The sequence below is a fragment of the Ursus americanus genome, chromosome 8 (genome assembly GCF_024610735.1).
Source record: "Ursus americanus isolate L20-20 chromosome 8, mUrsAme1.1.p, whole genome shotgun sequence".
In the NCBI taxonomy this organism is placed as follows: Eukaryota; Metazoa; Chordata; class Mammalia; order Carnivora; family Ursidae; genus Ursus; species Ursus americanus.
In genome coordinates this window covers 25,470,601-25,494,992 of record NC_142134.1, presented here as the reverse complement: position 1 = coordinate 25,494,992, position 24,392 = coordinate 25,470,601, and the positions used below count along the sequence as shown (strand labels likewise).

At 43.4% G+C, this 24,392-nt stretch overlaps 2 protein-coding genes across 3 annotated transcripts in view; one reads left to right on the top strand and one right to left on the bottom strand.

Annotated features, from left to right (window-relative positions):
* G3BP2 (G3BP stress granule assembly factor 2) overlaps positions 1-16,857 on the bottom strand; it is an 80,469-nt gene extending 63,612 nt beyond the window's left edge. Inside the window, exon 1 of the mRNA XM_045789733.2 lies at positions 16,689-16,857. The gene's annotated coding sequence lies outside the window, so the exon portion shown is untranslated. The remainder of the gene's footprint in view (positions 1-16,688) is intronic.
* A 154-nt stretch (positions 16,858-17,011) lies between these two features.
* Positions 17,012-24,392, top strand: part of USO1 (USO1 vesicle transport factor) — an 87,569-nt gene continuing 80,188 nt past the window's right edge. For both annotated transcript variants that reach the window (XM_045789711.2, XM_045789693.2), the window contains exon 1: positions 17,012-17,295. In XM_045789711.2, coding sequence (XP_045645667.1) covers positions 17,230-17,295 — 66 coding nt within the window. In that variant the 5' untranslated portion in view covers positions 17,012-17,229. The remainder of the gene's footprint in view (positions 17,296-24,392) is intronic.

Genomic DNA, 24,392 nt, shown 5'->3' with positions numbered 1-24,392 from the left:
ATCAGACTCCCCACTGAGTAGGGAGCCCAATGCAGGGCTCGATCCCAGGACCCCAGGATCATGACCTGAGCTGAAGGCAGCCACTTAACCGGCTGAGCCACCCAGGTGCTCCTAAGTTAGCTTAATTCTAATACTATGGTTTAACAAATCAATTTAGAAAAATGTTGGATTGGGCCTTCCTTAGTCTTGTTAAATATAAACTTTATAAAATTAAAATAAATTTGTATTTTTCAAGCTTTATGGCATTTACTACAAGTGGATTTGGATTTAATGAAAGAGACTATTATTTAATATTAAATACTAAAGTGAGAATAATTCTTGAGAATAGAAATGTAGACATAATCCTAATTGAATAAATTAGTTAATTGTTTTTCGTAGCTACAGTTACCATCAATAGATGCTTTTTGGCCAACATGTATCTAAAATAGAAATTATTTCACAATAAAGGCAAATGTATGTGTAACAAAAATGGACCCTCTATTATTGAGTATGGGCATGGACAGAATTAAGTTAGCACCGTGCTGTGTGCTGAAATGTTACCCCTTGCAGGGGGGAATATGTGTTCTCTGAAGGGAAGTATTCTTTTTTTTTCCCCCTTAGGTAGGCTCCATGCCCAATTCAGAGATTGAACTCACGACCCTGACCTCGAGTCGCATGTTCTACTGACTGAGCCAGCCAGGCACCCCTGAAGGGAAGTATCCTTGATTTCAAACTGAAAAATGCGCGTGAGTCTAAGGAAGGTTGTCTGGACCTCTCCCTTGCCCTGAGTCTGAGCCTGGTCTTGAGGAATCCAGGTGACTATCCCTCTCTCCCTCTAGACTTGGCCCTGAGAAGGGACCTTGCATTTTATTCTGCCCCAGCTCCTAGCACCAAGCCCGATAAATGATTGCTGGATTTTGAGAGTAAGGAGGGCCCCATGTGCATCATTAGCCCAAGAGCTAGGAATTCAGAACCCCCAGTGAGTTCCAAGCTGAGGATCAATATAATTCTGCTAATAACCAGTTTACCTAGACTGACATCACCCTCGCTCTGTTTCCCTGTGGCAGCCCCTAGCAGAGAGAGCGAGCCTAGCTTTCCCTAGGCTCAGCTGTACACTTGACTCACAGCCACCGGTCCCCAATCTTGGAGGGGAAACAGTGCCTCTTAGAGGCCAACTTGCCAGTGGCAGCAGTAATGTGTTAGGGACCTGAGAAGATACCTCTTGGGGAACAGATGATTATGGTCCAGGCGATCATCTCCACTGGGATCTTCTTTAAGTTTAAAGTTTGGAAGCCTTATTTTTATTTAAAAAGTGTCTTTAAAATTTTTTTTTTAAGATTTATTTATTTGAGAGAGAGAATGCTCCAGCAAGGTGAGAGGCAGGGGGAGAGGGACAAAAGCAGACTCCCTGCTGAGCGCAGAGCCCCACACAGGGCTTGATCCCTGGACCTGGAGATCATGACCAAGTTCACGACCCGAGCCAAAGGCAGATGCTTAACTGAGCCACCCAGGTGCCCCTCCGTTAACTGTCTTAATACTGCTACTCCCATCCCATTTTAAAAATTTTTTGACAGAATCATCTATCCCAAAGGTTGCTAGCCTGTTAATTATGATTCCCTTCAACAGGAACTTGGAGCTAAAGTCTGAATATGTGTGGGCGCCTGGGTGGCTTGGTCGGTTAAGTGTTTGCTCACGTCATGATCCCAGGGTCCTGGGATCGAGTCCCACATCGGGCTCCCTGCTCATCAGCGAGTCTGCTTCCCCCTCTACCCTTCCCCCCTGCTCATAATCTCTCTCTGTCTCACTCACAAATAAATAAAACCTTAAAAAAAAATCTGAATATTTGTGTCACCACCCTCCACCCCCCCAAATTCATATGTTGAAATCCTAACCCCCAATGTGATACTATAGATGAGGCCTTTGGGAAGTTATTAGGCCACAAGGGCTCCAAATGGGATTAGTGTCCTTACAAAGGCAACCCCAGAAAGTTCTTTTTTTCCTTCTGCTATGTGAGGACGCAGCAAGAAGCCAGCCATCTATGAACCAGGAAGTGAGTCCTTCCCAGACAGGAATCTGCCAGCACCTTGATCTTGGACTTCCCAGCCTCCACGACTGTAAGAAATAAATTGCTGTTGGTTTTAAGCCACCCAGTCTATGGTGTTCTGTTAGAGCCACTCAAATGGAATAAGGTACTTGGGTAATAATAAGTCAGCTCTGCTGACCCTCGGCTTCAATTTTATGAGAGGACATAAGCTAAAGTCGGCTAGTTCAATTTAATGGCAGGGAGAAAGCTCATTGATCATCCCACAACATACCACGTACGGTGCCAGGTGCTAAGCACTAAGCTATTATTGAACATTAACAATGGCGTATATAAATGGCAAAGTATAGTGTCCATTTGGACTGCTTCTAGAGTTGGTAGATGGCTCCACATGAGAGACAGAGCAACCTCACCTTATCTCCGTATGTTCTGGCAAGAACACTGCTTTGTCACAGACTGGAAACCACTGGGAAACAATGTTACTGGGTGGATCTTTGTAACCCACTGGTTAGTACTCCCCTTCCCACAAATGATCTACCACCCCAAAGTGGGACAGCTTAGCCTGGGGAAGTAAGGACCAGGGTTAAGCTATGGCAGTTGTCAGGAGCAGCCAGTGAAATGGTGAGACTGATGTGGGAAAGCAGGAGAGGGCACAGGCGCTGCCGCCAGAAACCTCGCATCAAATCCCAGCCACTGAGCTTTGTGACCTTTAGCAAGTTACTATACCTCCCTCCTTCGAGTCTGCTCTTGCAAAAAGGGGATGAGAAGAGCGATATTAAGACAGTGAATGGAGGGGTGCCTGGATGGCTCAGTCGGTTAAGCATCTGTCTTTGGGTCAGGTCATGATCCCAGGGTCCTGGGATGCAGCCTTGTGTCGGGCTCCCTGCTCAGCAGGGAGTCTGCTTCTCTTTCTTCTCCTTCTCCCTCTGCCGCTCCCCCTGCTCACGCGCACTCTCTCTCTCTTCCCCTCCCTCGCAAACAAATAAAATCTTTGTTTTTAAAGACTTTATTTATTTGACAGAGCCACCCAGGCGTCCAATAAATAAAATCTTTTTTATTTTTATTACTTATTTATTTTTAAAGATTTTATTTATTAGAGAGAGAGAGCACAAGCAGGGGGAGCAGCAGGCAGAGGGAGAAGCAGGCTCCCCGCTGAGCAGGGAGCCTGATGTGGGGCTCGATCCCAGGACCCTGCGATCTTGACCTGAGCCAAAGACAGATGCTTAACTGACTGAGCCACCCAGGCGCCCCCCCCCATAAATAAAATCTTAAAAAAAAAAAAGAAAAGAAAAGACAGTTCATGGAGACAATATACACAGTGCTTAGCACAAGGACTTGTTGGTACTAATTGCTGGTGTTAGGAAGTAATACCAACTACTACATGCAGGTAGAACTAAAGCTCATTGAGTCTTCACAATGAGATACACCATCTTCTGTCCTCCCGCCCCATATACACTCTATAAGCCAAGATCAAGGCGAACACAGTGAATAAAAATGAAACATTTAAGAAGTACGGGTCCTACTTGCGCCGTGATAAACACCTGACACAAGCTGAGCCAATCAGATTTGCAGTGTCTTCCTGAGTCGGTTACAAGGAGCTGGGCCATGAGGTTCTGTTGAGTTTGGGCCCGGGCTGGGGCAGTGGCAAGCTAATGCCACTTGCAAGCTTAACATAATGGCAGCAGAGGGGCCATGAGTCAGCAGAGAAAGCAAGTCTCAGAAAGAAACAAGACAGTGAAACAGACTCATTGGAAAAAAACACAGAAAAGAGAATATGAAGGTTCACAGACCTGGACTGCACACCACACACACGCACACACACACACAGTACCCTTATGTTGACTCTCTAGTTCTCACGAGGCTGGGCTCTATTTCCTGGATATTTCCTTTAAGATTCCCCTATATCTTTACAATAGACCCTTCTTTGATCTGAACTTTTTTTTTCTGTTCCTTTAAACAGGAAGGGTCGTAGACTATCCTAGAACTCAACCTTTACAACCTTCCACTGTGCAATTTCAGAATAACAGGAATAGAGGCATCACTGTGGATGAGGTGAAGTGTGAACCACAGGGAGGATATAGAGATCCAACTCGAAGGTGGCAGCAGAATATCGGCGTCTACATATTGTAAATCTTATCAGTGAACTTTCATTTAAATATGTGAGCAAGAGGCAAGCTACCGAATAAGCAGAGGTCCAGAGTTTGTACCACAACGGGCCTGTTATTCTATTTCTTTCTTTTTTTTTTTTTAAGATTTATTTATCGGGGTGCCTGGGGTGGCTTAGTCAGTGAAGCGTCCAACTCTGGTTTTGGCTGAGGTCACGATCTCAGGGTCATGAGATTGAGCCCCAGGGCAGGCTCTGTGCTGGGCACGGAGTCTGCTTGGGATTCTTTCTCTCCTTCTCCCTCTGCCCTCCCTTCCCCATCCCCCCCCCACACTTTTGCTCTCTTTCTCTCTAAAATAAATAAATAGTAAGGTGCCCCTTACTATTTCTTCCTTTATTTATACCTTACTCATTTTGTGGGGGAGAAGGTACACTCTAGTAGGAGTACTGGACAATGAGAAGGATTTGGGAAGGCCAGATATATCCCTCTATATTCCAGAATCTGGAATATCCAGGTTATAAGGCACTCTCAAAAAGACTTGGCTGCAAAGAGATGGAAGAAAGAAAGGTACCACCTAAACTTGGGAAGACTTTTGGATCTTTCCCTAAGACAAACTCATGTGTTAAGGGTAAAATTTATTTCCAGGGGCGCCTGGGTGGCACAGCGGTTGGGCGTCTGCCTTCGGCTCAGGGCGTGATCCTGGTGTTACGCGATCGAGCCCCACATCAGGCTCCTCCGCTATGAGCCTGCTTCTTCCTCTCCCACTCCCCCTGCTTGTGTTCCCTCCCTCGCTGTCTCTATCTCTGTCGAATAAATAAATAAAATCTTTAAAAAAAAAATTTATTTCCAGAATCTTATCATTGTTCTTTTCTCAATGTGCCCTTCCTTTTTTTTTTTTTTTAAGATTTTATTTATTTATTTGACAGAGAGCGAGACAGCCAGCAAGAGAGGGAACACAAGCAGGGGGAGTGGGAGAGGAAGAGGTAGGTTCCCAGAGGAGGAGCCTGATGTGGGGCTCGATCCCAGAATGCCAGGATCACGCCCTGAGCCGAAGGCAAACGCTTAACCGCTGTGCCACCCAGGCACCCCTCAGTGTGCCCTTCCTAAGTCACCTGTTGCCACAGGATACTCATACTGCCTACTCAGAAACCCACTCAAGTCTGCCCTTTCTGAATATCACCAAATGGCCCTGTCTTCAATTAAATGTTTATTCTTGCAAAGCATGGCTCTCATTTAGCATTTAAGATATATGATAGGAAAAAAGATATGATAGAATTAATTTATGCTAATATATAAAGGACTGTTTAGTCTAATGATGATGTACTCTTCCCACTGACATTTGCACTTTAAAAGAAGATATTTGTTGATCCAAAAGGCCAAGTCATTCATAGCAAACTTTTACTCATTGTAATCATTGGGTTGGGCAGATATTTTTTCATCCAGGGGTCTTTTCCAGGGCCTCTTAACTCACATGGTCTTCCCCTACTAGAATATACATTACATAAAGGCAGACACTGTTGTCTGTTTCTAATCATTGTTGAATCCTCAGTGCCAAAGACAGCGCATGGCATAGTAGTTGCTCAAATAATGTCTGTTGAATGAATAAATGATGTCAGGATTCAAATCCAAGTCTGTCTGACTTTCAAGTATAATGTTCATTCTACTATATAAAATGGTCTTTTTCTTAAAATGAATCTTGTCACCCTCCTTATATTAAGAGGAAAAGAGAAGAAAAATAAAGGAAAGGAAGGAGAGAGATGGTATCAAAGTAGATGAAATGAAATTTAGGCCCATATTGAAGCATCAGCTTCAATATGGGGCCCGTTGGGCTTCTCCCATGCAAATCAATAGTTTTGTCAGGGCTCCATATGTTTCTCTTCCAAAAGTGTTTCTATTTAATATCTTTTCTAAGTTTCTTATTATTTGTGATTTTTTTTAAAAGCATGCTTTTTAAAAAAATTATTTCCAATGGAAATTATGGAACAGTTGAAAGAAGAAAACATTACCTAGGATCTTCCCAATAAAATACAACCACTCTGAATTCACATCTTGCTACATTTTCTTCTAGGTTTCTCCTTTGCTTATATTTTATTTTTATTTATTTATTTTTAAAAGATTTTTACTTATTTATCTTAGAGAGAGAGAGAGCATGCATGAGTAGGGAGAGGGACAGAGGGAGAGGGAGAGAAAGAATCTCAAGCAGACACCTCCCTGAGCACAGAGCCCAACGCAGGGCTTGATCTCATGACCCTGAGATCATGACCTGAGCCAAAATCAAGTCAGATGCTTGGGGTGCCTGGGTGGCTCAGTTGGTTGACTACCTGCCTTTGGCTCACATCATGATCCCAGGGTCTTGGGATCGAGCCCCGCGTGGGGCTCCCTGCTCAGCAGGGTGTCAGCTTCTCCCTCTCCTCTGCCTGCCACACCCCTGCTTGTACTCTCTTTCTCTCTCTCTCTCAAATAAATAAAATCTTAAAAAAAAAAAAAAAAAGAATCAGATGCTTAACCACTGAGCCACCCAGGTGCCTCCCTATGCTTGTATTTTAAACTTAGCTATGATCATTCAGTATACATAATTGAATCCTGATATATTATTTTTCTACCATCATTTTTTTGTCCTGTACTGATATTATCATTCCCTGATGTTCAGTATAAAATCCTCAGTTAAATGAAGTGAGACTTTGCTGCCAATTGGTATTAAATTTTCATAATCTTACATACTGATTCCATGACAATGGAATTTTAAAATTCCGAGTCTTATCATTGGCCGAAAAGGAAAGGTTTTTACAGTTCCCTCTCTCTGTTAAATATTTTAAAAACTGCAAAGAATCGATAAAACATACAGTTGTGTTTATTTATAAGACTGAGCAAATGCCATTATTCTCTAACCATTTTCCCCTCCCAGGTCTTTACAGATTATCATCCCCAGGGGAATGAAGAGCCATTGCCCCAAAGAACAAATGTCTTAGACTATAAGGAGGTGAACATGCCCAAATATAAAGAAATCTGAACCGAGTTCTTTTTTAATATACACATAATGCTGTCCTAGTAAATGGTCCTAGAATCTACAGTCGTGTAGATTAACACAGCACAGAGGTAGTTTTAGTTGTATAGCTGAAGGAACGCTAAAAGATTCAAGAAAATATAGAATTTCCAAACCAGTAAAAGGTCACTAAGGTGTAGTGACTATTACCTGTTCTATTTATTACCTATGTGACTACAAGTGATTAAAAAAACAAATAGATAAAAAATTGTCCCCACAAGTTGGGGAGGATTTCTTTTTAAGAATCAGCCATGTTCCTGGCTTCTTGGTAAATGTCTTACAAGCAGTATTTAATCCTTACCATGATGCTCCTAGGTTGGCAAGTTGCTCATTCAGTGTTTATTCTTCCTTCTTTACTATAAGAATTATTATGTATGTATTTATTTATTTTGGCCCTTCCCCTTTGCCTGTCTTCCTTTCCAGAATAAGGATGCCATGCTGGCAATGACGCAGCCAGCTTGTCACCACAAAGATAAAAGCCTCAAGCCAGGGATGGCTGAGCAGAAAGATTCCAGCTTAGACTGCAGGTGACATCGTAAAAGCTACTCTGTGCCGGCCCTGCTCTTCCTCCCTTCTCATTTGTCTAAGACACTCTTGGGTTTCCCGTTGTAGCAGCACATGGTCACCCCAACTGATACGGCAAAGTTAAGTCATTTGCCCAAGGCGACACTGTCCAGAAGTGGCAAGACGAGAATGAAAACCCAGGTCCGTCTTGGTTTGCAAACAAAACTTGCCTTTTGGGCCTATGCCACGCTGAAGCCCAGGTTTTCTCTCTCCGGGAAATAGGAATAAGGATTTCTAGCCTTCCACGATGATATACACACAGGAGTACCTAGAGCGGCGCCTGTCACAGAGGACAGACTCCCAGTGTTTGCTGAATCAGTAGTTCAAGAACCCAAGCTCCACTGTTTTCAGTATGCTGCGATGCAGAGCTATTTTAAGGACTGGGAAACACACACACACACACACACACACACACACACACACACACACAAACTGTTTCTGTGGGTGTAATACTCTAGTTGCAGAGATTAGTCAGCAGTTTCATTGAGTTTCTCAGATCTCTCGCCACTCTATTCTCTTTCTCTTCTCTGCCTCCTCTCTCCTTCATAAAGCCCTTCTCGTCTTATCAATCAGCTCCTGCAAGCCCAGCTCCCCACCCCATCCTACCCCCAAAAAAGAGGGAGGGGGCATATGGATTCGGAGAGAAAAGCTCTTTAAAAGAAGTGGCTCATTCTGCTGGGGAAGACAGGAGTTAGCCTACAGGAGGGACCATCCTTCCCGGATTGGCAGGGAAAAATCAAATATAGGGATGTGAGCAGCAGTCCGGAGGAGCAGACTCTAAAAGGCTCCAGGCAGGGGAGCTAAAGCTGCAGGAAGGCACCGAATCCTCACCAGATGCGCAAGGACACAGCAGAGCTTGGAATCGCTCATTTCTATTACAAGGAAGCGTGTTAAATGTGTACTTTTATTGATTTGTTTTAAAAGGTATGAACTTTTTAAAAACAAAGATCTTGAAATTTACTATACCATGAAATAAGTACCAAAATACCAGGAGAGTCATTTTGCTCTGACCCAGATACTAGAACCAGACCTAGATAGCAGAGCCCTCACAGGAAGGAGACTGGCTGCGGCAATGACCTATTGGGACACTGGACTCTGAGCTATTTAGGAGTCACTATTCACATACCTGGGAGAGAGGGAGCAGTTTTAGGACTTGGGTCTGGGGCACTTTGGTCCGACAGGCTGTGGTCCCGCCCTGGAAAAGCCACGTGTGAATTGGAGGATTGGAGGTGGGGTGAGGGTAGTGGGGAGAGCGAGCTACAGTTCTTGCAGCTCTTCATACTACCTACAGCAAGTGTGGTGTTCATGAGATCCCAGCAAGGCAGCATCAGGGAATGATCAGGCCGAAGAGGAGACTTCTCTTCCTTGCCTCTCCGTGCTCATGATTTTCTCATCTTCCATTTCTCTGGAATGGACGCCTGAGCCACTGGCAGAGAATTACATCCTCATCCAACTCCCCTCTTCTTTTCCTGAACCATCTGCCTATGTCAGTTCTGGACCCTTCAACCAATATGGGCAAGTTACTGAGCCCACCCCCAATTATGTGTGGTGTATTCAAAAACCACAGGCCATTGGCACCTTATAGTCAACTTCATTAAAGGGCTGGAATTGGGGAGGGAATGGACTCTGGAAGTGTGGGCTGGCTTTGAAAAGTTCTGGTCCAGGTCAGCTAACCATTCTGCTGACCTGAAAGCCCAATCTACCTTCAGAGACTGTATTCTTTTTTTTTTTTTAAGATTTTATTTATTTATGTGACAGAGAGAGGCAGCCAGCGAGAAAGGGAACACAAGGAGGGGGAGTGGGAGAGGGAGAAGCAGGCCTCCCGCTGAGCAGGAAGCCCGATGCAGGGTGCCATCCCAAAATGCTGGGACCATGACCTGAGCCGAAGGCAGACGCTTAAGGACTGAGCCACCCAGGTGCCCCCAGAGACTGTATTCTGATCTCAGGAGACACCCTACAGAGTCCCCAGCACCCCATCCCCTCCCATGTACTCACTTGGGCCATAGACTCAGGCAAATGAATTAGGTCAGCTGCAACTTGCTCTGGGATCATGGATTGCTGGTAGAGGTGGCAGTGACTTCATAATCAACCATCTTAAGCTTCCACGGAATCTTGGCAACAGCCAGTATTGTGAACTTCAAAGGATTTGGGCTAGCTATGGACTGCGCCAGTAAAAACCCCATCCTGGCTGTTCAAGACCTGCCTGTTCGGCTAGCTGGGAAGAGAAGGGGAAGAGAAGGGCATAGTGTGGAGGTGACCGCAAACTCTCCACATCGGGCAAGAGTGCCAGGGCCTGGATCTGATAAATCCGTCCCTCAATAAATAGTTTTATAGAAAGTCCTTTCGAACTGAAAATGGGATTTCCCAATTTAGATGTTTCATAAGTAAGCAATTCTGTTTATTGTATTTTCTCAAAAATGAAAACACACCTGGACCACAGTTGTTTTTTTTTTTTAAGGGTAAAGATACAGCTTTGCTTGTAGACAGAAATACAGTGCAATGTGAAATTACTTTTATTACATAATGCAACATGATCTTTTGAACCTTTTGCAGAGCAACAGAACTGAGGCCAGCAATATGCTAGTAGCACTGCTGGAAAACTATTTTTCAAAAAAAACTGGCAAGCAGTCAAGTCCATTAGGGCATACAGTGAGCATCCATTGTTTTTTCTATCCTGATAAACTTTCCCCTGGCACGGTATTCCAGATTTCCTTTGAAGAAAGTCCCTGTTCTCCTGTTCTTATGCCTTTTGCTTTCAGATGAACTGAGGACTCTCACTGCTGGCTTTGCAGGTGGGCATGTGAATCACGGCCAATCAGTGTCTCTCACACACTGGGCTACAGGAATTGGCCCAACACATGGGCACATGACTCAGCCAGATGCACCGAGTCATGAGGAGAGAGGTTAGGAGTCTTCCCTGATGAACTTGGATCTGGGAGATTATAGGACTGACAGCCATCTTGCCCCTGTATGGAGCCAGAGAAAGAAACCAATAAAAAGAGCAGAGCCCAGAAATAGAGAAAGCCCAGATCCTGGGGACATTGTCTTGATGCCCCAGATTAAACCATATCTAAAGTCACAGAATTTTCAGTAACATCAGCCAGTATCGTTTCAGTTAAGTACAATTATAGAGTAATATCTTTATACGTTCAGTTTTTAAGAAAATGATGGCACACATCAAAGATGATTTGGCTTTCCTTTAATGAGTACTTACTAGATTTCAGGTAGTAAAGTATTTTTTTCAAAAAAATAACTAAATAAAATGAAGTACTTTTTTCTTAAAGATTTATGTATTTTATTTTTTTTTAAGATTTTATTTATTTATTTGAGAGAAAGAGAGAGAGAGAGAGAGCGCACAAGCAGGGGGAGCGGCAGGCAGAGGGAGAGGGAGAAGCAGGCTCACGGATCAGGGAGCCTGATGAGGGGCTCAATCCCAGGACCCTGGGATCATGACCTGACCTGAAGGCAGACGCTTAATGACTGAACCACTCAGGCGCCCCAAGATGTATTGTAGAGAGAAAGAGTGCACATGAATGAGCAAGTGCGGGGGGGGGGGGTGGGGGTAGGCAGAGGTAGAGGGAAACTTGAGCAGATCTCAACTCGGGGCTCGATCTCATGACCCTGAGATCACTACCTGAGATGAAACCAAGAACTGGATGCTCCACTGAGCACACCACCCAGAGGCCCCTGGGGCATTAAGTATTAAGGATGTTAAAGTTATTCTCTAATAAAATCCTAACAACCGCATTTATTTCCTTTCTAAACAGGCAGAGTAGGAATTTGAACCCTGGACTCTAGAACATGTGAGGCTACTTGACTATTGATCATGCCTTGGTCACATTTCACATCTTCTCTTTTAGTAGATGTGAAATTAGTCCAAAATTTTAGCCTCTCAATCTTTTTGTTCAAATGAAATAGGCAATGTAAACAAATGAAATCTATAGAGTGGAACAGGATGGGAGTCCAGAATCTTCTTTCTTGCACCCTCCTCTCCTAATGAATTCTTAGGCCTTTAAAAAAATGTTTTGAGGGGGGCCTGAGTGGCTCAGTCAGTTAAGTGTCTGCTTTCGGCTCAGATCATGATTCCAGGGCCCTGGGAAGAGAAACTGCCCCCAGTCAGGCTCCCTGCTCAGCAGGGAGTCTGCTTCTCCCTCTGCCACTCCCCCTGTTCATGCTCTCTCTTTCTCTCTCTCGAATAAATAAATAAAATCTTTAAAAAAATCAAAACATATTTTGAAAAGCACTTCATGGGATACAATGAGGATGAAGGTGTATGTACCCTCTGCATACTGACATGGAACAATCTCCAAGACATATTAAATGGGAAAAAGGTGCAGGACAGCATATACAATGTCCTACACTTATTTATGTTATTTTAAAAAAGAGAGAGAGAATAACAGAGGCATTAAATATACATTTTTGAGTATCTAGAAGGATAAACAAGAACTGTTTGCATTGATTACCTGTGTGGCCAAGGAATACAGATGGGGAACTTTTTACTATATACCCTTTTGTACTTTTTATTTTAACCATGTGAATGTATTACCTGTCTTAGAAAAAGGAGGAGGAAGGGAAGGAGAGGGAGGAAGAGGAGGAGGAGAAGGAGAAGAGGGAGGAGAAGAAAACCACTTATTAGTGTGAATCTCCAAGCAAGGTAAGCTGGCCATTGGGTGGTCGAGATGTTTCTCCCAGTGGGCTGAGATCTAGTCCCAAAAATATAAATTCTTTCTCCCACAGAATATTTACCTTTACATAGGACTAAACATGAATTATTAAGTTAGTCATTAAAGGCCAATAAAATATTCATCAACTAAAATTAGCACATTAATAAAATTTTCTGAGGACCCCGATGCAGATTCTATTGAGGAAGTCTGGCTGCCACGCAATGCTTAGCAACACTGCAGAATTTCTGCTCCCATGCACACAGGCTGAAAGCAGGAATTTCCTCATCTGGGGAATTCATTCACCCATTAGAGTTACCAAGTGCTTACTATGTGTCAGATACTGTGCTAAGCACTGAGGATAAAGCATTTCACAGAAGGACTAAAATCACTGCCTCATGGACTTACATTCTTCTGGCAATGAGGATATAAACAAGATAAAGATGTAAAATATATACTACACGCCATTGGTCCCGCAATGAACATTTTTTCACATTTTAGGAAACCTGAAATTGGGATGCATCTAACAATTGGCAGGGCTTAATTTCTTTCTTTCTTTCTCTGAGGGACATTTAATGGTGTCTTAGATCTGATGAAATACAGGAAAAAATACATATGGGAAAATACTGTATCAGACTGACAAGTGCTACAGAGAAAAATAAGCAGAGCAGAGGGAGAAGGAGCATGGGGAAACTGCAACCTACAACAGTCAGGAGAGGCCTAGGTCACATTTGAGCAGACTTAGTTAAACAGGTGAAGGAGCAAGCCATTCATCTATATGGGTGGAACAGCAGCATCCCCAGTACAGGAAAAGAACAAGGGGAGAGGGGAGAGTAAGTTTCAGAAACACAAGATGCTTATGTGGATAGAGAGGAGGGAAATGTAGCAGGAGATGAGGTCAGGGGGATAACACAGGGGCCAGATTATGTAGGGACTTGCAGGCCATATTTCTGCATGATCGTTGCCCTGAGTGTACAAGAGGCTGGGTAGCATAGTACCTAAGAGCACAGGTCTTGGAGCCAGATCTCGGATTTATGTCCTACCTCTGCCACTTCCTAGCTGTAGGACATCAGGCAAATTACTCTCTGCCTGTGTCACCATCTGTAAAATGGGGCTACTATCACTACCCAACTCGTAAGGTTGTTGTGAGGATTAAGAAAAGTATTCTATGTAAAACACTTTGGATAGACAGAGCCTGGTAAAAAAAGGCACACCACCTATGTGTTTAATATTGTTGTTATTGATTGGTTATGAATTTCAATAGCTGCCTCATCGTTAGGAATTTATATTTCTGTATGTTGTTTGGTTAATGGATAGTAATGCATAATTGTATCAACAATGCTTTTGGGGGCACCTGGCTGGCTCAGTCGGTAGGGTGTGCGACTCTTGATCTCCGGGTCATGAGTTCGAGCCCCGCGTTGTGCACAGAGTTGACTTAAAAGAAAACAAAACAAAACAAAACAATGTTTTTGGACACTGATTTTGCAGTAATTAGTCTCTAAAGACCTGTGTATGGTGTATTTCAAATACAAATTATCATCTCATCTTTCTAAACAGTTATAGACAATACTCCACCACACCACCATCACACCAACTAAAAAACAATCTTGTGCAATTATATTTCATTGCTTAGTTGAGTATGCCACGAGAAAGTAAGAAAGGATGGGGGAAATGGGCCACTGAAGCGACACTGAAGTAGGGGATTGTAAGGAGCAATTTAAAAAATGAATTTCAAACCAGTTAATTGTGTTAGTCGCTTTGTTCTCAGGTTTCGTTTAAAGAAAAACCACTCTTATTCACCCAAGTTAAAATGTTTGATTATGTATATTTTAATGATCTGTGGCATTCTTATCCCGAATGTTTAAAGTTATGCAAGTCTGAAGTATAATGGCATAAGTCAGGTAGTCACAATTTTTTCATGTTTTCTCTTTATTTAAGAGATGGTCCTTGAACATCTATCATATTAAAGGAATTATACTAAATGATAAGAGGCTACGAACAGGAACAAGACATGGTCCCTGACTTTTCTCTATAAAATTAGTGGAAGTACATTCACATGGAACTCCCTCCTGTTAAATAAGAAGTCCATTTCATGGCTGTTCTGCAGTCATGATGCCTATGCTCCCCTTTCAGACCCCAAAGGAGGGACAAATTAGCCACTGTACCCTCTCTACTTCCTCCAGAGACTGGAAGTGGTGAGCAGCTCCAACCCTTGCCGGACACCAAGACAGAGGCAAGACTATGGGGGGGGGGGCAGAATGGGGGCTCTACCGTCACCTCCTCTGGACCCAACTGTCCATTCCTCCTACCCACAGTCCTTCCGGCCCAGGGGATGCTGTTAGGGAAGAAAACAGGTCAACTGGAGGGAAAACTCACAGTATGCTGTTACTGACCTACAATACTCACTAGTTTAAAACAAAGCAGGGCATTTTGACAAGGTCGGTGCCTTACAAGAATTTAGCGAAAATGTCAAGGCACTGTTTCTGTATTATGAAAGAATATTTGTAGTAGATATCCATGAGCCCCACTCCAGATGATGTGGTAGAGTGAGGCACAGGAAGAAGGTGAGGAGAGGCTCAGGAAAGGGTGGGGCTTAGGGACTGAGTGAGGTTCTTGGCACACATTACTTGGTAATAGCAATCTGAGCATTTATTGATCACTTTTTTTAGGCTGCAACAAAATGCCCTCATGGAAAATGTCTGAAGCAAATGTCAAATGTCCAGTTTTCAAGCAGAAGACAATGCTTAGTGCACAGTATTTTGGGCTGTATGATCCCAACCATTCTCCAAGTCACCCAAGCTTAAAACCTTGGCAATAGAAAAGGAAATTTCACTATAGCCTCTGTGATATGTGTTATCTACAATTCCACCTCACAGGCGAAAAAAGGACCCCCCTCCTCAGCATGATATTCCTATATCCATAATGTCTTCCTCATTTATCCAACAATACCTTTTATGACAGGGCCAACATACAGAGATACAAAAACGAATAACATAGCCCTGCCCCTAACAGTTTGGCTTCACAAGCATTTATTGAGTGCTCTCCACATATTAACAACTGCAAAGTGCTAGCACAGACACATGTATCTTAATTTCAGGGAAAGCTTTCAGATGATGCCAGAGTTAAGTCTTAAGGAACCAGTAGGAGTTTCCTTGATGAAGAGGTGGTAGTGGAAGGGCATATCCAGGCATAATTCCACAGTACATGGGGGAGGCAGGAGCTGGAAAGACAGGAGCCAGAACATAACAGGCCTGGATACCAAGCTACAGAGAGTGGATTTTATTATGGAGCAAATGGACAACCACCTTTGGATTTTAAGAAGAGTACCAACATGGACAGATGTTTTGTGGTTGTTAGGCTCATCCAAGGGTGACTGGACTGGAGACTGAACTGGACAGAAGCCAAGGCTTGAATGCAGACAAACTAGTTAGGAAGCTACTGCTATAATCTTGGTGAAAAATGATGAGAACATAAACTATGTCAGAGGCAGAGAGGATGAAGAGCACAGGACCTGTTTGAGAAATATTCTATAAATAGAAATGAAAGGACTTGAACACTGGACATGTGGGGGTGAAATCCAGAACATAAGATTCCTCCCAGTGTCCTCCTTCTAGCTTAGGCGATTATTTGGCTAGTGGTACTGTTGAGGGTGGCAAGACACAAAGAAGCATATTGATTTCTTTTTTTTTTCCCTTTAATGGAGGCTGGGAAAGATGATGAGTTCAGTTTTAAATGCTGAATTTGAGATCTGGAGGGGATCCAAGTGGAGAGGTGTATGAATCAGTAAGCTAACTCGACCCTGCGCTTTTTAGGCTCAAGAAATTTACAAGACTACTCCAGAAACATGTGTACCTACCTGGGCAATCGCATTTCAAAAGCGGCAGGGCATTCCATTTTGAAAAAAATGACATTTTTCATATTTAAAAAAAAACACTGAAAATGCAGGGGTTGAGAGTTAACAAAATATGCTACTAAATGCCAAACTGACACTATAGATCAATGTATTTTCTCTAATAAGCTAAATGCAGGGTTCGATCGTTTTCCACCTCACACCACTTGAAAATAGCGGCGTACCTGGTGTTAGGATCTAGGAATTCCTTTTATAACAGGTTTGAAGAGCAAGAACTGAGAAATGCGCCCTCCGGTGGCAATGGAATGAGGGGGCTCTAGCACCCTTTTTACCACCAAACAAAGCCCTGTAAAGAAATGCAATTTACAAGGATCAGAAGGCCAGAAGGCTCGTACTGCTAAACCGCAAAACCAAACGAACCCTCCCAGGGGCCGGGACCCCTTACCTGTCACGTCGGCCGAAGTAAAATTTCACTTTCGACTCAACAAAATACGACCCCAGATTCGACAGCTTGCAGTAAGTCCCCTTCGGCGACAATTAAACACCCCGCAAACCAAAACACGTACACTACCGGGATTCTCTCCAGCCGGCGGGGCCGGGCTTCGACCACGTGGGTGGCTGGGACCAGCAGTAGTTACCCGCGAAGGGCGGGTGCAGGAGGCGTGTCCCTGCCGAGGGAGGCGGGACCTGCGCAGTGGGCGGGGCTTGGGCAGATACGGGCTACCGGCCTCCTCTCGCCTACTTCTCCCCTTTGCCTTCGCCCTTCGAGCCGCCACGTAATGCCACGTCCCCGCGCATGCGCATCTTGACTAGTGGTGGCGGCTGTTTCCGGGCTTAGGGGGCTGGAGCGGCCGCGGAGTAGGAGGCGTTGGTGGCAGCGGCCGGAGAGTGCAGAGTGCGGGCTTGGGGGCCAGGCCCTGCCGAGGGCAGGAAAAGTTACCTCTTATTTCCCAAGGGGCCGGTAGAGCCGGTGGCTGAGCGACAAGATGAATTTCCTCCGCGGGGTAATGGGGGGTCAGAGTGCCGGACCCCAGCACACAGAAGCCGAGACGGTGAGAGGAGCGCGATGGGTCCGGGACTTTGGAAGGGTTCGGGCAGGAACGGGACGGAAGATTCGGGGGCCTGGAGGTGACTTCCCGCGCCCCGCCGTAGGCTGGGGGTTCGCTTGCTGTCTCTCCCTTTGCCTCCCTTTCTCTGCTGAAACCCCCGAGTTATTCCCTTACGCCCCCAGCGCAGCCCCCCCCCCCCGCGGCGTTTCGGCCAGGCTGACCGCAGCCGCGCCCCAAGCTCCACAGGCCCGGCGTGGAGGGTGGTCCTCGGGTAGTGCCGCCCGGCAAGGGCTCGATTCTGGGCACAGGTGGCTCGACCTGTCTCCAGTGCCCCTCGGGGCTTCGGGCCCTTGCCTCCTTTCGCCTGTCTCCCCTGGCCGAGAGGAACCTGAAGTCCTGCTCCCTCCGTCGCAGCCTGGAATAGGGCACAGGGGAAGACTGCAAGGTTTAAAACCCAGCTGTTGACTCGAGCATGTGGCTAAGAATAAAACGATAGTTTGGGGACATAAGGCCACCTGTCCCTTCAGCTGGAGGAAGGTCGTTCTGCCAGGTGTTACTAGTTCAGACCTCGTTTTTAGGGCTCCTCCAACTCTGTGGCATTTGGGGAATACCCGCTTGAACGTATAGGGGTATTTCGCGCTCAAACCGCTTTGGGACATATCCCCGGCTTTCCCTGACCCCATGCAGAAGTCTGAACCCTTGGTAACACTATTTGCAGCGTCACTTTAAAAACTTGTAAACCACTGAATACAGTATTTGATAGTTGGTACAATGCTAGGTTTAGGATAAACTTACTTTGAAGTTTGGTTAGTTTCTATTAGAAATGAGTGTGTGTGTGACATTTTAAAAATTATTCGAGAATAATTTTAGATCTACAGAAAAGTGACAAAGTATAACATTTTAAAGGTAAACTTCGGGTAGTATTCATAGACATAATTGGGGTGTCTATGAGCATAGGTCCTAGGTCTTATGTTCTGTGTTACCGGGATCTTGAAGGATAATAATAGCTTTCGTTTGTCAAGCTCTTACCTTGAGGTAGGTACTATGCTGAGCTCTTTATAGTCTATATTTTCCATTAATCTAACCACCCTGCAAGATGGATGATAGTATCTTCACTTTACAAATGAAGAAATGAGGTTTAGAGAGGTGAAATAACTTGACCAAGGTCACACTGCTAGTCATACTAGAGCGAGGATTCAACCATGGTTTGCCTTACTTCTTAGCCTAGGTTTTCTTGCTGATCCCCATATTTTAATACTTACCTGGGAATTTTGAAAATTTATGTAATATTAAAATTAACCTCTCAGATCTGGATTAGAACTGTTTATTTTTTTAAGATTTTGTTTATTTATTCGACAGAGAGAGAGAGAGAGAGCACAAGCAGGGGGAGTGGCAGACAGAAGGAGAGGAAGAAGCAGGCTCCCTGCAGAGCAGGGGGAGCCCAATGTGGGACTCATCCCAGGATCTTGGAATCATGACCTGAGCCTAAGGCAGTCGCTTAACCAACTGAGCCACCCAGGCTCCCATGGATTAGAACTGTTTAAAGCAGAAGTTGAAAGCTGATGAATCTGTTTTCCTTCATTTGAAAACCAGGAGATTTCATCTGCATGTGCGCGGGCACGCACCCCCCCCCCCCAGATATTTGGCTTCCTTTGTCTGCTCCCACATGGCTACAAGGCACGCACACTGCCCTGTTGTAAGACCATGCTTTCTCCAGATTACCAAAGTCACAGCCTACTTGTTCGGCGTTTGTTCATTTATTTTATTTCTGGTATTTTTTGTTTGAGGCACCAAGTATGGTTTATTAGAGCTTGCTTTGGATTTAGACCTTGATGTGAATCTTTGTCTTCCACCCCTAATTTGATTGGATCAGGCAAGAGATGGATAATACCCTGTGAGTAAAGTAAGGAAACCACCTGCTTTTATGCGTATAAATGAGGATTAAGTGAAATAAGAAATAGAGCCTGGCGGGGCACCTGGGTGGCTCAGTCAGTTAAGCGTCTGCCTTTGGCTCAGGTCATGATACCAGGGTCCTGGGATCCCTGCAGCGGGCTCCCTGCTCAGTGAGGAGTCTGCTTTTTCCTCCCCCTCTGCCCCTCCCTCATGCTCATGCTCTCTCGATCTCTGACTCTCTCTCTCAGATAAATAAAATCTTAAGAAAGAAAGAAAGCAGGCGAGCTCCTGGCACTTAGTATGTGCTCAATAAAGGGTTATCTGCCTTTAGAGGAAGACTATTTTTTTTAAATAGTTGGCCTTGTCACAGTGACTTCTGTAGAAAAGATGGTGAATAATCGAGTATAGGATTTTAAAGCTGGAAGGTCCTTTGCAGATCACGTTCAACCCCCTCATTTTACAAGTTAGGAAACTGAGGCACAGATCACTAAACAGCTTGCACGGTTATTACAGAACTGAGACTAGAAAACTGATCTTGCCATAGTGCATAGAACAACATAATATTTACATCGTGATTTCAAAATGAAGTTTGGGAGCACCTGGGTGGCTCAGTCATTAAGTGTCTGCCTTCGGCTCAGGGCGTGATCCCAGAGTCCTGGGATCGAGCCCTACATCAGGCTCCTCCGCTGAGAGCCTGCTTCTTCCTCTCCCACTCCCCCTGCTTGTGTTCCCTCTCTTGCTGGCTGTCTCTCTCTCTGTCAAATAAATAAAATCTTTAAAAAAAAACAAAAAACAAACTGAAGTTTGAGTATCACGTGTATGTTGTTTATGTAAACTGAAAGGAAAGTCAGGGTCTTTGTTCTTGCCTAACTCTGAGCATGCATACTCAAAATTGGAAAAGTAATTTGTCTTATGAAGAGAATTAATAGTTTACTCCAAGTTACAGTATGAATTAAATTTGTTTCATCATCTCACTCCATTAGGAAATATAACCGGTAAAAGGGGTCATGGGTCACTAATTAAAAGTATTTGTATGGGCACCTGGGTGGCTCAGTCGGTTAAGCAGCTGCCTTTGGCTCAGGTCATGATCTGGGGTCCTGGGATGAGTCCTGCATTGGGCTCCCTGCTCAGCGGGGAGTCAGCTTCCCCCCTCCCCTTCCCCCCTGCGCAGGCTTGCTGGAGTGCACTCTCTCTCTATCTCTCATGCCTGCACGCTCGTGCAAAATAAATAAAATTTTTTAAAAAGTATTTGTAGAACATCAGTAGAATGAGTGGTACAGTTTAGATGTTTTAACTGGTGATTTGATCTGGTCTGGATATTCAAGTTGCCAGAATTGGAAACCTCCAACTTATACATTATTGTTTAATATTTTGTAATTTTTTCCATTTCTGTAAAATTAAATCATTCTCATTGTGGTTTTCCATCTTTTGTGCTTTTCTCCAGCAGAAAGCCTCTTTGTCTAAGGTCTACCTGTCCTTTATTTTACTTTATTTTTTTATATCTTATTATTTTTTTGTTGTTGAAGATTTTTAAAAATTTTAAGTAATCTATACACCCAACGTGGGGCTCGAACTTACAACCCTGAGATGAAGAGTTGTGTGCTCTAGCGACTAAGCCAGTCAGACACCCCTAAAGTCTAGCTGTCCTTTAAATTTTTTTTTTTAAGAGAGAACGCAGGGTGCCTGGGTGGCTCAGTCAGTTAAGTGTCTGCCTTCCGCTCAGGTCGTGATCTCAGGGTCCTGGGATCAAGCCCTGCGTTGGGCTCCCTGCTCAGCGGGGAGCTTGCTTCTCCTTCTTCCCACTGCTTGTGCTCTCTCTCTCTCTCTCTCAAATAAATAAATCTTTAAAAAAAGAGAGAGAGAGAATGCAAACCTGTGCTGGGTGGTGGGGGTGGCAGGTGGGCAGGGGCAGAGGGAGAGAGAGAGAGAATCCTAAGCAGGCTCCACGACCAGGGCAGACCAGCACAGAGCCTGGCGCTGGCTCCATCTCAGGGCCCTGAGATCATGACCTGAGCCAAAATCATGAGTCAGATGCTTAACCAACTGAGCCACCCAGGTGCCCCTAACTGTCCTTTAAATCCACCCTTATTTTTCCTCCCCCTAAACTGCAGATAATCTCTTTCCCCTCTGAGCAATCTTCACATTTTAACTAGATTGTGCATTTCTTAAGCTTTCTACTATTTGTATATGTTTCATCTTTTCTAGACTCTTAAATGTCTTTAGGGAAGAGTTCAAAAGTATTTTAATCTTTGTTTTTCCATAGTAGTAGATATTCAGTGAAGTATTTGTTGAATGAATTATAGAGGTGTCTGGGTGGCTTAGTCAGTTAATTGTCCGACTCTTTTAGCCCAGGTGGTGATCTCAGCGTCACGAGACGCTCAGTGAGGAGTCTTGCTTGAGATTCTTTCCCTCTCCTTCTGTCCTTCCCGTTGCTTGTGCTTGCTCACTCGCTGTCTCTAAAATAAATAAGTCTTCGGTAAATGAATGAATGAATGAACTATAGTGTTACATGAAAGAATTCCCAGATTATAATCATAGCAGCTTACAAATTACGAGGTGCTAAAACAATACTTTTTAAAAACTGTAGGAATCAAAGTTCTAGAATGATTGATGTCCGTTTTGTCAAACTTTGTACTTAAGGGATTTTTCCAAATTTACTGTGGTTTTACTGCTTTCCTGTTTGCCTTTTCTTTCTTTCTTTTTTTTTTTTTTTGGTGGGCAGCAAAGCAGAGTTTATTGAGTGATAATACAAAGCTCTCCAAGAGGGAGGGGACTTGAGAGGGTTGCCCTGTTTTCCTGTTTTCTCTTAGTGAACTTAAGTATCTTCTGAATGTGTTAAGAGTTAAATTATTGATTTTTTTTTTTTGAAGATTTCATTTTTAAGTAATCTCTACACCTAACGTGGGGCTCAAGCTTACAACCCCGAGATCAAGAGTTGCATGCTTTACCGACTGAGCCAGCTAGGTGCCCTTATTATTGATTTTATAGTTCCTAAATTTTCATAGTGTTGGTTAAGAGTAACTTTGGGTTAGTATTAAGATGTTCTCTAGAGACAAAGTAGTAAATACTTGTATTTGTATCATATGATAATGAATAATTCTATAAAATTTTAAATATTTTAAGTCTAGAATTTCATCCTCATTAAACTTTGCATATTTTAGAGTCAAATACTTTTTATTTTTTAAGTTTTATTTATTTAAGTAATGTCTGCGCCCATTGTGGGGCTTGAACTCATGACCCTGAAATCAAGAGTTCACATGCTTTTCCAACTGAGCCAGCCAGGCGCCTCTTAGAATCAAATACTTTTAAATTTGATTTCTCTTTTTCACCTTAGAGAAAGGCACTGATTTCTGGTGATTGAAGCCTCCTTAGTCTGGACATACTTTGCTGGGTGCAAATAAACACTAATTATACTATAAATCCTACTTATTTTTTTGAATGCTCATACATATTTAATTTTCCATCTACCTTTCAAATAATAACTTTTTTAAAAATTTTATTTATTTGACAGCGAGAGAGAGAGAGAGCACAAGAGGGCAAAGCGGCAGACAGAGGGAGAGGGAGAAGCAGACTCCCTGCTGAGTAGAGAGCCCAAAATGGGGCTCCATCCCAGGACCCTGAGTTCATGACCTGACCGAAGACAGCTGCTTAACCGACTGAGCCACCCAGGCATCCCAACGCTTGGGATTTTCAAAAAACTAGCTTTTAAAAAAAAGTTACTAGGGGCGCAGCTGCATTTGGCTCAGGTCATGATCCCGGAGTGCAGGGATCGAGCCCCGCATCAGGCTCCCTGCTCAATGGGGAGTCTGCTTCTCCTTCTGCTCCTCAACTCACTCTCTCAAATAAATAAATAAAATCTTAAAAAAAAAATCCCAGTGCTAACAACATTTGATAGTAAATCTTAGGTTTTTTTTTTTTTTCTCAAGTTGTATCCCAAGGCATGAAACTTGCTTGAGTCCTGAAAAATTATGTGGAATTACTGTACTGATAAGTTGTGTCTTTTTATTTATTTTTTATCCTGTTATTATTTTTTAAAGTAAGCTCCAGGCCCTACATGGGTTTTGAACTCATGACCCCAAGATCAGGAGTCACATGCTGCACTGACTGAGCCAGGCTGGTGCCTCAAAGTCATCTCTTTTTAAATCAAACTTTGATCAGCTGGCTTAAAAAGCAAAAAGGCTAACAATATGAGACAGCTGTACTTTCTTATAATAAAAATTGTTACTAAGGAATGTATGCTTTGATTTAGACATAGTTTTGTTTTGGTCAAGCATATTTTATACCACGTTACTATAAATGTATAGTCCGAAATTCCTGTTTGGGTTCAAGTTTCATATTCTACATTAATAAGCAGGTCAGTGTCATAACTGGAATGTGTTTTCTCTCTTGGCTGTCTTGCAATAAGTGTCGGAGAAAACCATAATAATGATTCGTGTTTTGATCACTTCTGTATCCAACCAATGATGTCTCATGTATATTTTTTAAGTAGTGTCTATTGAAAACTACATGGCTTTTTTGAAGGTGAATTGTAGATTACTAAGGGCAATTTTAAAAAACTAGAATCATTTAAATATTACACATGCTACCAGTACCAACGTATGTTCCAAAAAACATGAGTGGATGTACTTAAATTTGTTACCAAAGAAGTGTGCTGGGTGATGATCAAAAACAAAACAAAAAACCTAATATTTATATAAAGGAAGTTGTATTTGCCAATTTTATTTGACCAGATCCCTTTTTTTCCTCAGGAAATCTTGTAGAGCTGAGTGTTCTGAAGAACATACTTTGGGAAAAATTGTCCTAGAGAATGTATTTTTTAAAGGAATGCTATATTTAAGAAGTCTTTCATTAGCATCTGTTTTATGGAGTTCTTGAAGTGTTGCCCATTTAAATACCTAAAAGATAAAGTAAATCCTGGTGCTTTATGGTCTGAGAGTTAATTATAATCACTCTTGAATCTGATTATCTTTTAGGAGAGAATATAAGAATTTCTTATGGGGGCACCTGGGTGGCTCAGTCATTAAGTGTCTGCCTTCCGCTCGGCATGATCCCAGGGTCCTGGGATCAAGCCCCACATCGGGCTCCCTGCTCTGCTGAGAGCCTGCTTCTTCCTCTCCCACTCCCCCTGCTTATGTTCCCTCTCTTCCTGGCTGTCTCTCTGTCAAATAAATAAAATAAAAAAAAAAAAAGAATTTATGTAAATTTGC